At 48.8% G+C, this 14,893-nt stretch overlaps 1 protein-coding gene and 1 non-coding gene across 4 annotated transcripts in view; both read right to left on the bottom strand.

The window, feature by feature from the left end:
* C2CD2 (C2 calcium dependent domain containing 2) overlaps positions 1-14,893 on the bottom strand; it is a 54,171-nt gene that overhangs the window by 20,259 nt on the left and 19,019 nt on the right. For 2 of the 3 annotated variants that reach the window (XM_074350859.1, XM_074350730.1), the window contains exons 3-7: positions 13,048-13,167; positions 10,170-10,274; positions 4,627-4,749; positions 1,610-1,730; positions 947-1,055 (exon numbers count right to left, since the gene is read on the bottom strand). In XM_074350859.1, the coding sequence (XP_074206960.1) occupies positions 947-1,055; positions 1,610-1,730; positions 4,627-4,749; positions 10,170-10,274; positions 13,048-13,167 (578 nt within the window). The remainder of the gene's footprint in view (positions 1-946; positions 1,056-1,609; positions 1,731-4,626; positions 4,750-10,169; positions 10,275-13,047; positions 13,168-14,893) is intronic. The other variant, XM_074350797.1, reaches the window with a different exon arrangement.
* Positions 13,816-13,888, bottom strand: TRNAL-AAG (transfer RNA leucine (anticodon AAG)). Its single transcript has one exon. It is a non-coding gene; the product is annotated as a tRNA-Leu (tRNA).

Raw genomic sequence — 14,893 nt, 5'->3', positions numbered from 1 at the left:
TATTTGTATTAGTTTTTATACTATTATTATTTATTATTATTTTTATTATTATTATTTCTATCCTATATCCATTATTTCTAATAGTTTTAATTGATTTTCTTGAGTAGTCTAGATATGCAATAATATCATCTCCAAGTAATGATTCGTTTTGCCTCTTCCTTTCTAGTACTTGTATATTATTTCTTTTTCTTCTCTAATTGCATTAGCCAGTACTTCCAGAATGAAACAGTGAGTATCCTTCTCTTGACTTTAGTGGGACTGCTTCTAGTATGTATCAAGTATAGTTATTTTTAAAATCTTATTAAAGAAGTGACCATAAATCTTGTTCCAATTAAGTTTTAAAAATTAGAAATGGGTATTAAATGTTACTGAGTATCTTTTTGACATATATAGAGATAATAAGTTTGTCTTCTCCTTTGATCTAGTGACATGGTGGATTTCATTAATAGATCTCACATTGAACCATGCTTGCATTCCTGGTATGAACTCACTCAGTTTTGCTGTATTATTTTTCAAGGTGTTCCTGGATTCTATTTGATAATACATTAGAATTCCTACATCATAATTAATAAGTGGCCTACACTTCTCTTTTTCCATGCTCTTTGTCAGATTTTGGTATCAATTAGAAGTTTTCTTCCATTCTGCTCTGGATGATGTGTTTCTAAAGCAAGTGGGAGGCCCAACAACAAATCTCTCTTGTCACAACAGGGCATGTGGACCTAAATGAGGAGGGAATCAATACTAAGAGCTGCTTTCAAAAAGAAATCATGTCTGACTTAGAGCTACCTCAGATGTTTAATGTAATTCTTTAAAGAATGTTAAATTTTCTTCCTTCCTTCCTTTCTCTCTTTTGTTATGAACAGTGCTACAGAATAGTTTTAGAATTTGGCAGTCTTAAGCGGGTATGACTGTGAAAACCCAAGCCCCGGTAACGGGCCATACGCACAAGGTGAATTCTTCTTCCCAAGTGAGGGTGGTGGTATTTTTCGCGAGGGTGCTGGAGAACTTCTGAACAGGCTCGTTCAGCTGAACTACACACACGGGGTTAACGCTGCCTGCAACCAAACAGAGGGGCACCATGTTGGCTTTCATTTTTATATTCTAATTGCATTAAGACATTTTTGTGTATACAAGAAAGGCTAAACTAAATGTCTACGGCCTTGACTCACCCACTTCTGAGGGTCTAGTGTTCCTTTCACTTGCCATTTGCAAATTCTCAAAGCACTTCATCTGGGGTTACAGACTCTGTACTCACTGTGGATGTCCACAGCCCTGGGCTGACCCCAAGTACCCCTGCTCCCCCACTTAGTTCTGGCTGCGGGCCAGTGGCAGGGGACCCTACTACAGCAGAGGTGTGGGCCCCACTCTGAACAAGACTAACTGCTTGCAAAAGAAAGGGAATCTGGTGTGATTGCTAAATTTGGGGATAAGCCACTCTCTCCACTGAAAGGCAGGGATCACACCACAGACCCAGTTGCTGGGAGCCACAGGAGGAAGTAAGGGCCATGGAGAACCCACAAGGCACGCCCTCCGCTCTGCCTCCACTGCAGACATCACTTCCACAGCCAGCCGGGCACCCTGCCCTCACCGGGGCAGCCCCGCCACCCACCTGAGGCACCAGGACGGCTCAGCAGTGAGGCTCGGATGTTCTTCACCAGCAGTTTGAGCTCGTGAGCCCTTGGAGGTTTGGGAGGGCAGGATTCCTGAGTAGATGAAGTGCGCTGTAGCTGCTGCAGAAACAAAGAGCGGTGACCCCTGGGGAAGACAGAGGACTGGAGAGGAGCCTGCCAGACTCCTGCTCCAGGGAGGGCATCTTCAGGAAAACCTGCCCTGAGAGCCTGGCCCCAGGTCTGCTCTGTAACAACCTTCCCTTCTTACAGGACTGGAGGGCAGTAGTCAGCCACGGGCACTTCCCTGCCTGGAAGCCTTTTACCTCCCAAGGAAAGCAACTGAAGGAGCAACACCTTCAGCCAGCGAGGGCTCCCCAGAATCTCGCTGTGGGTGGAGACTAGGAGCAAAGCTCGCCGGGGTCCACGCCTGACCCAGGCCACATGCTTAGGGAGAGCGGGACACCCTCTCCAGGCTGCAGGTATCCACTGCCAGCAGCACTAGGTGGGACACCAGCTCAAATGGCTACAGGACACAACAGGTGACTTCCCACCTGCAGGCAGACCCGCTGTCCATGTGGGGAATATCTAAGTGCCGCCTGGGTGCCTGTGCTAGGGAGGAAGCCAGAGTCCTCATCAGTCCTCATATCGGCATCGAGGCATTTCCAACAGAGAGCCTCCCGAGCCCAGGGGACCCCACCCCAGACCAGCCTTTCCCAGACTAGCTTCCAGCTCCCACTTGTGGCCACGAGTGTTCTTTTAAAGGGGCTCCTTAGGGACAAACATTTGGGAAGCCTGGAGAGGCTTCTCAGAGACATCATGGGCTTCTGCACAGTAAGAGCCTTCCAGGGAGGGATCCTAAATGATCTGACCTCAGAATTCTTTCGGCAGGGAATGTTTACAGCCTCAAGCAACTGTAATGTGTTTTTGGTCACCGTCTAGAAAATACTGTTCTGAACCAGGGCCTTGCCAATTGTGAGCTGCAGGTGCTGGGAGGCCAAGAAGTAATCACAGAACTCCTTACGATCCAGGCCCACAGGCACTGGGGACAGGGCGAACCAAATGTCTGGGATGGAGATACCGTGTCTTTTCAATTGCGTCCATGTGATGGTTAATTTCACAGGCAACCTGATGGGACCACGGGGTGCCAAGGCATGTGGTCAAACATTGTTCTGGGCATGTCTGCCAGGATGTTTCTGCATGAGATTAACATTTAGATCCACAGACCGAGTAAAGCAGGCTGCCTTCCCTAATGTGGGTGGGCCTCGTCCAATCAGTTGAAGGGCTGACTTTCCCTGGAATAAGAGGGAGTCCCTCATGCCTGGCTGCCTTCCAGCTGGCATATCCATTTTTTCCTGCCTTTGGACTTGAATGGATACATCAGCTCTTCTGGGTCTCCCTGCTGACTCCCCCTGCAGCTCCTGGGACTTGTCAGCCTCTATAATCATGTAAGCCAATGCTTTATAATAAATTTCTTCATATACATATGACAAAATATGTATTTTACATATAATTGGCTCATGCAATTATAGAGGCTATTATTATACCACACACACACACACACACACACACACACACCCTACTGGCTCTGTTTCCCTAGAAAACCCTGACTGATATAATGTGTGTGCTATTTTGATACATAAACTACAGATTTATTTAAAAGCATCATTGAATTTATGATAGTCTTGGTCCTTTAATTTTCTGAATCCACATATTCTAAAAATAAGCCATTATTTTCTGAAGTTTCTCCAATTTTGACATTAAAAATTGACCACCATATTCACAACAACCAGGCACCTCTGACTTGAACTAAAAAACCACGAAGGAATTACTGAGAGAGAGCGAGCAGCTGAGAGCCTGCTCTCACCTCTGGGCAGCCTGGCCTGACCACCCCCCACCTCCACCTCTGGGGCCGAGCCCTGCCCAGCCGCCTGGCCCGGGAATCCTGTACCTCACTCTGCCTGTTGGCTTACTCAGCTGCTCCTGCCCCTGCGTCAGGAGGGTAAAGCCAGTTTTTTACATTCTTTCAATCCCCAATGCCCAGAACACATCATGGAGCACCATGATCCACTCATACTTTTTCAAAGGATCAAGGAGATTTTTGTCTCCAGACTCTACACACTCACAGCTGGTGATGCCGTAGTAAGAACCAGAGACTGACTCTGCATCAAAAATCCATATTAAAAGTTATAATTTCAAAATGACTTTACTAAAGACTATTGATAAAGATGATATTCCACCATGCCAAAAAAAAAAATACTGGAAATATGCACAAAAAATAACTTTAGGGACTGTAAAAGCATGTTTTGTATAATCATCCTAAAAAGATCTGCTCATAATTGGGAGAACTGACTCACCAGAAACAAAGGTTTTTAGAAGGATTGCAGTAAAGATGTGAGAGACCAAGCTCCGGGAGGCTGCCCGGGCCAAATGTCCTGGACACAAATTTAGCCCCAGAAGCAGCACCCCCATCAGGCGACGGGGGGGGGGGCCTCAGGTGGGGAGGGAGGCCGGCGGCACGGGAAGGGGCCACACGGAGGAGACAGTCTCATGTCCACACACCCAGGGAGACAAGCTCCGAGAGGTGGCGCCTCTGGCAGCAGGACCAGATCACGAGGCGGTCCCCTGGCCAGGGCTAACATTCTGTGCATCCAGCGTGCTCATCTGCCTGCCTTGGGGCAACCTGTCACCTCAGTCCTGGACGGATAAGGTCCCAGACAGCAGGCTCTGAGTGGACAGTGAAAAGTCAGGTTTTGGTTCCTGGAAAGGAGAGGATCTGGGCTCATTAGGGTCGGACTACCTCTTTCTTCCCTCCCACGGGGCCTCGGAACCTGTGCCCTGAACTCGGAGCTTCGCCCCAGACCACGCTCATGACCCACCAGCAAGCGGTCGGGCAATATCGCTCTGCTGCGGTGGGTGGAGGGCGTGGGAAATGCGCACAGATTCCCCAAGGGACGCGGACCCCCCACACCCCACGTCCCTTGTGTGCAAAGCCCCCACACCCCAGGAACCGGTTTACCTGCACTTCCCTCACATCCGCAGGCTTGGTGCTCAGAACCACCGATGGGGAGGCGGCACTAACCAGGTGCTTCAAAATATCCTTGAGACTTTCAGCTACGGCCTCTGTCCCAACCGCCGGGTCCTGCGGAAAGAGCAGGCGGTCACCCAGTCATCTCACGACCAGGCGCCCGAGTGAAAGGGCTCCTCCGTGTCCCCGAGATGAAGCAAAGCCGGCGTCGCTGGGGCTCCGGGAGGTCCGGGAGGACACTCGTTGTTCTCTTTGCTGATCTCAGGGGTCAGTCATGCTCCTTATTTTAAAAAACGGTTATAAGTGAAACACGTGCAACATAGAAGCACGTTAACATTTCTGCGCTCACCCTATCCATCTTTTTCCCTAAACATACAGACAGATGTTTTTTTCTTTCTTGTGTAACATTTGATTTTTCTTTTAATTAAAAAGTCTTCAAGTAGATAGAAATGTCTGAGAAGAATGAAGGGAAGCTATGGAATAACAACAGAGAAGGACGACTTGCACTCGCAGACGTCAAGCTCCAAAAGCTGCAGTAACAGAGACCCCGCAGAAACGCATCCCCTCGCTCCAGAACGCCCGCCGCGCTGCTGTTCGTGACGGCCCCAGACTGGAAACTACCCCAGTATCCGGCAGCGTCTAACAGCGCCCCCGATGGAGGTGCAGTCACACATGTGGTACTGCAGGGCGACGAGCGCAAACGATACACGCGCACGTGCGACCACGGACGGATCTCACCGACACGACGCTGAGTGAGAGAAACACAGAAAAACACATGCACTTCACTGCGTGAGTCCTCCTTTTAAAGTAGCAAAACAGGCAGAACTCAGCTACGCCGTTTGTGGGCACAATTCTCAGATGACCCCCAGCGAGTCACGCCCTGCATAATCCCCTCATCCTGAGCGCAGGCGGCACCTGTGACTTGCTTCCAGCCAGCGGAATACGGTGATGCGATGTCAAAGGGTAGATTATATAGGACCCCCTCTTAGCACGCTGGAGCGAGAGGGTCTCCTCCTGGCCTCGAAGAAGCCAGCTTCCACGTGTGAGGGGCCACATGGCACAGAACCACAGGGCTCCTAGGAGCTGAGAGCAGCCCTGGCCCACAGCCAGCAAGGGACGGAGGATCTCAGTCGCACAGCCATAAGGAACCGAGTTTTGCCAACAACTGCAGGAAACTGGAAGAGGATCTGGAGCTCCAAGAAGGACACTGTCAGGCCCAGACCTTGATGATAGCTTGGGAGACCCCAAGCAGGGGACCCAGTGAAGCCTGGATGGACTGACAGACACCATGAGGTCACTGTGCACTGGTTTACACTGCTAGGTTTGTGGGCATTACTTGCAAGCTTAGCTCACACACGGTAGTAGTCAGGGGCGTGGTTACCCTTAGCGGGGGCTGCAGGGAGTTAGTGGAACGGGCCAGGAGGGCCTCTGGGGAACTGACCCTGTTCTGTTGGTGAGCTGGGTGCTGAGTGCCCAGAAATGGTCAGTGTGTGAGAGCTTCAGTGAGCTGGATGCTTCCAACATGTGCACCTTTCTGCACATTTTACCTCAATTACATTTTTTAAACAAACAAGATCTATTTTTAAAAATCTCAATAAAAGCCTTGTTTAAATATTATAGCTTTTGTTTTGAACTCTTAGAAACTGAATCTGGCTGGATACTTGCTGATGAAATGTATCAAACTGCTGGCTGTGCTGGTGTCCACGCCATCATTCCGTGGGGTCCAGAGTGGCTGTGGAGCTGAGTGCTGACCCTGGCCATGACTCTGGCTCTGCCCCTGACGGCTCCAGGGCCCTCCCAGTCCCTTGTCACCTCTGGTGTAAATGTCCCCACTATGGGGATCGAGCCCATCCCCCCCCTGCTCAGAGGGACAGGACACTGACAGGACTTGACCTCTACCAGGACCACAGACCTACTGGAAATCTCCCAACTTGTGGGGGTGGACGTGACTTCATATATTGGTCTGTGGCACCCCAAGGGTGACTGGATGGTTGCAAACTGAGGCCAAATCTGCCACTTACTGTAAATCTGCTCTCTGCCAGGAACTCTGATAATAATCAAACCAGTTAATCCTTCATTACTGTCAGGATGCATCAGGCTCGATTCTGTGCACTTACCATATTAACTAGTTTAATCCTCGCAACCACCTTGAACATCTTCATCCCCATTTTACAGATGAGGAAACTGAGGCACAGAGAAATGAATTAGCATGTGTAGGGTCACACAGCTGATAAGCGGCAGAGCCAAGAGTCAAATCTGGGCGTTAGGGTTCCAGGGTCTGCATCAGACCCGCTCTGCCGTCATCTTTCTCCTACTGTAGTAGGTTCTTTTCTTTTCCATTGATGCACAGTCGGTTTACAAGGTTGTGCTAACTTCCAGTGTGCAACAGGTTCTTGATATCTTGTTTTTAAACTGAGGTGAATTCACACAACACATATTTAAGCCTTCTGAGGTACGCGTTGCAGTGGTATTTAGCATATACACAGCATTGTACAACCACCACCTCAATCTAGTGCCGTATTTCCATCACCCTTACTCATCACAGTCACTCCCCCATTTCCCCACCAACAGCCCCTGTCAACCACAATTCTGTTTTCCACCTGCGTGGGTTTTCCTATTCTTCATATTTCATAGAAATAGGATCATATGACATGTGGCTTCTTTCACTGAGCATGTGTTCGAGGCTCATTCATGTTCTAGTGTGTGTCAGTACTCCACTCCTTTTCATGGCTGAATAATATTCCATTGTGTGGGTGACATGTACTACATTTTGTTTATCTACTTTTATTCTTTTTACCCCCCACAATTTCTCCTCACTTCACAGAGGAGGGAACCAAGGGTGAACGATGAGTTTGGGGGGCACTCAGACGGCAGAGTTCATCACAACTTAGATCTGCAGAGCAGCTGACGTGGGAGCCTCCCTTGGCAGCTGTCCTCCTCCCCGACGCCGTCTCACCCTCCAGGGGTCCTGGAGGGCCAGCTGCTGACCCCACAGGACCCTGCTGCTAGGGGCTGACTTAATCCTACGGAATTGCCTCATTGAGAAAGTCGTGCTCCTCATTAACGTGAGGGGCATGTGGTTAGAGACACATACGGGGCGTGGTGGGGAGCAAGGTGCGAGGAGCGGACGTAGCCACTGGGTGGGTAAGAACAGGGGGACCAGGGCGGTTCTGCCAAAAGAAACCCAGGACAGATGAACAAAAACTAAAGAAATAAGCGAGCAGAGTGCAGGGATGCGTGGGGTGGAAGGCAGAGGGATGGAGACTGGAATTCTGAGTATGACCTCTGTAATTTTGACTTTTGAACCATGTTAATATTCTGCACATTCAGCAAAGATGGGGACAAACCTGAAACTGCACGAATGGAAGCAAATGCCTGCACCTGCTCACATGGACCACGTCAGGCTGGTAACATAGCCACACAGAGGAAAGCACTTAATTGGAGTAGTTTTTGAGCACAGAGCCCAGTCCCCCCTCGGTGGGACACATTCCAACAGGAAGACCAGTGGAGCAGCCCTGAACTTCAGTGGCTTTGATGTCAGTAGCAGTGAGGGAGCAGTTTACAAAGCCGGTCCGTGTATACCGCCAGCTCGAAAAACCAACGCGATGTGGGAGAAAGGGGATGCACACGTGGGGGGAAGAAGAAAAGAAAACAAACAGTACAATCAACATCACCACCTCAGTCCACGACGGGCAGAGGGCCTAACCACGCACTTCTCCAAAGAAGACACACAGACGGCCAGCAGGCGAGTGAAACAATGCTCAGTGTCGCTAATGACCAGAGACATGCAAATCAAAGCTACGATGAGGTATCACCTCACACCAGTCAGAATGGCCATCATTCAAAAGCCCACAAACAATAAACGCTGGAGAGGCTGTGGAGAAAAGGGGACCCTCCTACTCTGTTGATAGGAATGTAGTTTGGTGCAGCCACTGTGGAAAACAGTATGGAGATTCCTCAAAAAACTAAAAATAGACTTACCATATGATCCAGCAATCCCACTCCTTGGCATATATTTGGAAGGAATTCTAACTCAGAAAGATGCATGCACCTAAATGTTCATTGCAGCACTATTTACAACAGCCAAGACATGAAAGCAACCTAAATGTCCACTGACAGATGACTGGATAAAGAAGCTGTGAAATATATATACACACATATTTATACAATGGAATACTACTCAGCCATAAAAAAGAATGAAATAATGCCACTTGCAGCAACATGGATGGACCTGGAGATCATCATTCTAAGTGAAGTAAGCCAGAAAGAGAAAGAAAAATACCATATGATATCATTTATATGTGGAATCTTTTTAAAGAAAAGGGACACAAATGAACTTATTTACAGAACAGAGACAGACTCACAGACACAAAACAAACCTATGGTTACAAGGAAGGAAGGGGGGTGGGAAAGGATAAACTGGGAGTTCAGGATTTGCAGATACTACTGTATATAAAATAGATAAACAACAAGGTCCTACTGTACAGCTCAGGGAACTACATTCAGTACCTTGTAATGGCCTATAACGAAAAAGAGTATGAAAAGGAATATATATACATGTATAAATAAATCGCTCTGCTGTACACCAGAAATAACACAACATTGTAAATCGACTACACATCAATTTAAAAAAAAAGATAATAAAATAAACCAGAGACTAGAGAAACAACATGTGTGCTTTGTATAACTAAACGGTCAGGCAATAATTTCAATTCGATATATGCAAGTGAAAAGAATCACCATTCAAATTTCTTAGTCTCGAAAAAAAACTGTATCTGCCCATATCTGTATGAAGGCATGAACGGTTAAAATATTTATGGACAAATTATTAAATTCGCATATTTCAGCTGTGTGATAGTTCTGGGGCCAAATAAGAGTCTGAAATAGAATAGAATTCAAGGAAATATCATAGAAGCCACTGCAAAGGAAGAACCTAAAAACCTCAGCCTTTGGGGTAAACGATGTCACGTGGCCTTGCCGGCAGCGGCACCCATGTGACTTGGCAGGCTCACTCCTGCTCCCAGTGTCCCTTCCTCAAACACCCAAGACCACGGGGAGCAGGGAGACCCCCTTCAGATTACAGAAGCAGCTCTGCAAAAGCCATGGAGAGAGAGCAGGCGGCGCCCTTGGGAGCCAGGGCTTGGGCTCAGCCTGAGCTGAAACTGAAGCGTCCCCACAGTAAAGGATGGCCAGGTGTGACAGGAGGTCAAGGAAAGCCCAGGTCCCATCACCATGATAGTTCTCAACCTCCGCTGCATGCTGATGCTTAGAAAATTCCCAGTCCAATGAGACCTGCCCGGGGGGCGGGGCAGCTTCCAAAAGCTGCCAGGTGACTGAGTGCAGGTGCAGTCCAGGTGAGAGCCTGGCCTTAAACCCATGGAAGTCCCTGTCCCCCCCCACACACACACACTCTGTCCCACCACTGCCCTGCCTGCTCCCGGGGATCACACATCACAGGTGCACCCGTCAGAGGTCCCATGTCCCAGAGCAGGCGGTCATCACGGGCACACAGCTGCACAGACACTCAGACTGACCTCCCTCGGGGCTTTGGGCTGGACCATCACCGCCATCTCTGGTGCACTGACGAAGGACCACTTGATCTGAATGTCCTCTCTCTTCTCTTGCATGTGGAGCTCCAGCTATTTCAGAGAGAGAGAGAGAGATTATCAGAGGCCTGCTCTCTCCACCGGAACCTCTCCGTGTCTGTGTGTGTTTCTTAGACACCTGTTTCTCCCCGCCCCCTGGCAGACTGTGTGCTTTCAAAATGGACAGGAGAGCCCCGAATCCCCTGGCCTGCCCCGCACCATGGACCCCACCCCGTCCCTGCCGGCGCCTTCCTCTGCCTCCACCTACCACTCAGGCAGGAACCTCAGGGTCAGGGCTGAGGGCCAGATGCCACAAAATCCCACAGCCTCTTACATGACGAACCCTCTGCTTTGCAGCTGTCTTCTGAGAGCATCACCAAGGTGGAGCAGAGACAGAGGGACAAACATAGGGGAGCTGGCATGCCCTGTTCAGCCCCAGACTCCTGTGGTCCCCGAGGGCTGGGGACACAGCACCCCAGCTCCTATACTCTCTTCCCTGGGCTGCTGGACAACTTCCAACTGGACTCTGATCCCTCCTAACGCCCCATCCAGCCCTACACACCTGTCATGACAATGACAGAGTAACATGCCCCCAGTGATGTCCGCACCTCTGTCCTTGGAACCTGTGAACCTGTCACCTTGCCTGGAAAAAGGGACTTTGAAGATGTGATTGGGGTGAGGACCTGGAGGTGGGGAGACAGTCCTGGGTTATCCCCGTGGGCCCCATGGAAGGATATGAGCCTTTAGAAGGAAGAGCCCACCAGGGAGATGTGACTTGCAGGTGGAGGGGGTCACCAGGACCCCAGGAGTGACGTTGCCCCTACTAGTTGGAAACCGCCCTCAGCTGACAGCCTGTAAGGAGTCGGGCCTCAGTCCTACAACCCTAAGGAGCTGAGTTCTGCCAACAGTGGGGGAGCAAGAAACAGATTCTCCCCCAGAGCTCCTGGAAAGGAAGGTGGCCCACCGGCCCTTGGTTTCAGCCTGTGCTGGACATCAGACCTCCAGAAACGTGTGCTCTTTTCAGCTAAGTTTGCGGAAGTTTTCTCCAGCGGCCAGAGCAGACTAACACACCTCCCTTCTTTCTTTGGCTGGAGACTCTTTCTAAAGCCCAAATCTCGACTCTTCACCCCCCCCACCCCTCCACCACCGCCCAGGAGAAGAGAAGGGGAAGACTGCTCCAGGCGTGATTTCTGGGTCCTCGGGACGCCCGACTCAGGCCCACAACCGGGTAAAGGAAACGACGCTGCACCTTGCCCTGTGGTTCCGGGCGACTCCAGCAGCGGGGCTCTTTGATTTCGCTGCCACCATCCCAAAGTCCCGCCCACCACGTGGGGGACAAGGGGCAGCTGCTGGTTTCTTTTTGCACCTTTTGTCTGGGAAACAACAGAAGAGGGGACTGCCTCCTGCCTGAAGCATCAATAATTTACCAGCCTCTAGCAGCCGCTTCTGCTTGGAGAGGTAATCCCCAGGATGCGTTTAACCGTGTTAAGAAACCAAAGATACAGTTGTGTTACCTGCGTCTGGGCTGCGTGAAACGGCACACAAACAGCATCTCAGAAATGACAGTTCCTCGGTGAATGGACTCACCCCACCCCCCAAGCTGTGTCATGTTGGGAACGTGTGTCCCACACTTCAAAATTAGCTTTTAATCACACTGCCCCCCAGGCTGGGGGGAGCAGGACCGCTTTGGCAGCTGACAAGCCCACGAGGTCAGCTGGACCTCTTGGATTCTAGACTCTCAGAAAGGGAGTGTTACTGGGGTGGGGGTGGGAGGCTAGGCTTCAGAAGAAAGCCATTTAGGGAGCCACAAATTCTCGTTTGCACTGGTTATTTAAACCCGTGTCTTTTTAAGGAAAGCCTACAGAATATCATTCTCCCTTGTGGCTGGCAATCCTGTATGCCTTGGGCTCATCCCTCAAACCAGCAGCCAAGCACAAGGACAGAGGAGAGCAGACACCAGCCTGAATTGGCAGTGACCCCTAAAACACACCCAGAAATTCACAAATTTTACACACCCGAAAAGCGAGAGCTTCACGTGTGAGACACACAGTTACCTGATGGTTCGAGCATTCAGAAGTTTCACTAGTAAGTCTACTATAATTACTATATACGTCTCTATTTAATATATATTTTATATACGACTCATATGTAATTATTAATATTATATATAAAATATACGTCAATTATAAGTCACATGTGTCTATTATAATTATTATAATAATGTCTATTATTCACTAAATAATAGTAATACTCATCTGTTAACTTATAAACATTTTAAAGGGTCTTTTAAAGTTGACTTTTTCAAAAACTAAAAGGAGGAACGTCAAGTCCAGCCCCTAAGCTGGTTTTCCAAGCTGCAGCAGACTTCTGAGGTCCAGCACCTGACTCTGAAACAGAACCGCTTTCCTCACCTCAAATGCCATTTACATTAACTGAACAGTCACCAACATTTGATACATTTCAATGCCTTGAAAAATACCACACCCCCGTATTTGATAGGTAGGAAACCCCTGAATTCATTATATATGCACATACATACGTGTGTATATGCGTACATGTGTGTGCATATATGTGTGTGTGTATATGTGTGCGTATATGTATGTGTGTATGTGTGCATATATGTGTCCATATACACGTACATATACATATACCTATTACGTGCACACTGTTTTATTTCCTACAGATACAATACAGAAGGTGACAGCTTGAAAATTATGAAATGAACGGTAACAAAACGGGTGTTCCCAGTCCCGTGATCGCACCACGCTCACCCTACAGCTTTCTGGGAACAGTTTTCCTAGGGCTCTCCCAAGCGCCCGAGCATTACCTGCAGATGAAACGGGGACACCCGCACGCCGTACACCTGACACCCTGCATCTTCAGACGAGGCCGGCACCACGCTGACCAGGAACTGAATGGTCTCGCCCACCACGTGACAGAACACCACCTGGAGGAGATTACAGAGGGAACTTCACGTGAGCGAGAGGAGAGCTGGTACCACACACGTCTTCATCTCACTGAACAAAATAACCTGCACTTCATACATCAGCCAGGACAGGAATTTAGAGTTTCAAACTTGGATCAACATCCGGGTTCCCATCTTTCCTATTATGCAGGAGTCTGAAAGCTGGAAACAATATTTCAAATCTTTTCTTCCAGTTGGATTTCTTGCCCAAATCTACTTAAAGTCTTTCCCACACATAAAGATTTTTTTCTTTAAATATTTCTTTGCTTTATTTCTCCACACAGTTGATTTTAAATTCCCCAGACATTTCATATTCATATGGAGTGAAAGCCATTAGCCATCCTCTCTCCCTAAAAAAAAAAAAATGGGACTTCAAAAGAAAATAAGTTAACGGCTGTTACAAATGGAAAATAAAAAATGTACCTAGAACACAAGAAATTGTTTCTATCTAAATAATTTTTAACCTGTCTTGGTTTTTCAAAGATGGGGATAATTCAAAGGACATATGAAATACTAAACACTTACAAAATAATGCAGCCTCCACAAAAGCAGAGTGTAAAAGGAGCTCATTTAACGGCCTAGGAGACGGGGCAGGGATAGGTAACTAGGTATGTATGTATTTACTTACAGAGGAGGCACTGGGGATTGAACCCAGGACCTCATGCATCTTAAGCACGCGCTCTACCACTGAGCTACACCCTCCCCGCAGCAAAGCATTTTAGAGGGACGATTGTGACAGCTGTAACCGCACGGCGAGTCCCTCTACAGGAGCGGACCTTACAGAATGAGGGGTCGGCCACCCTCCTGGCAGGACGCCAAGCAAGCCCAGTGTGGGATGACTTCCAGGCCAGGTGCCAGGCTGGGAGGAAGGGTCGGGGGGGACGGGGGAGGGGGCCCGGCAGGTGGCCAGGGTGTCTGGCCAAAGCTGAGTAATCAGGAGGCTGAGAGTAAGGCAGGACAGACCCCGCATTCCCGAGCACTGGACGGTGTCACTTGGGAAGGAAGGAAGGAAGGAAAAAATTCTTTAATTCCTTAGTGGATTTATCAGAATCTAAACTGGCAGGGAGAAAGATGATCAAAATAGTCACTTCGTCAGGGTAACAGCTACTTCACCACGTCTGGCTGGAACGCATTCGCCCCCCCGCCCCCTTGTGGTCCCTGCCTAACCCCTCCCAGCCCCACCTGTACCGAGGCCCGCATCTCTCCACTCGGGCCCACCTGCCCCTCCAACAGAAACCTGACTGCACCACACTCGGCCCCCAGCGAGGGGTCCATCTCCAACGTCCACCATAAAAGACCTCGACAGCAGAGTTAGAGAGAAAATCTTGCCTTCTCTTGATACCAGCAAAAAATTGCACAACCCATACTTTCTTTAAGGTCGCTCTCGGAGGACTGGTTTATGTGGATTAGCTACAAATCTTCATGGTGGTGCTGCATCTCCAGAGGGCATCAGAGGTTGGAACAGAAAAATGTTTGTCTAAGAAATGTCGTCTATTCATTTTAAAAATAAATGCTCTATAAACAGTCCTTTTTGGAGGAATGTACTTTAATGCCAGATGAGTTACACACACCAATGACATGACACAGAGAAAATTCTCTGTCCTTTGTCTCAACAGGCCGGGCCATTTTACTGCTTAAAGTAAAAAACCAGGCAGTGACTGGTTAAAAGCCAATAAATACAAAAACAAGCAGATTTTAAAAGATTTTA

Source organism: Camelus bactrianus, chromosome 1, assembly GCF_048773025.1.
Source record: "Camelus bactrianus isolate YW-2024 breed Bactrian camel chromosome 1, ASM4877302v1, whole genome shotgun sequence".
In the NCBI taxonomy this organism is placed as follows: domain Eukaryota; kingdom Metazoa; phylum Chordata; class Mammalia; order Artiodactyla; family Camelidae; genus Camelus; species Camelus bactrianus.
Note: the sequence above shows the minus strand (reverse complement) of the source record. Positions and strands in the feature narration are given on the sequence as shown.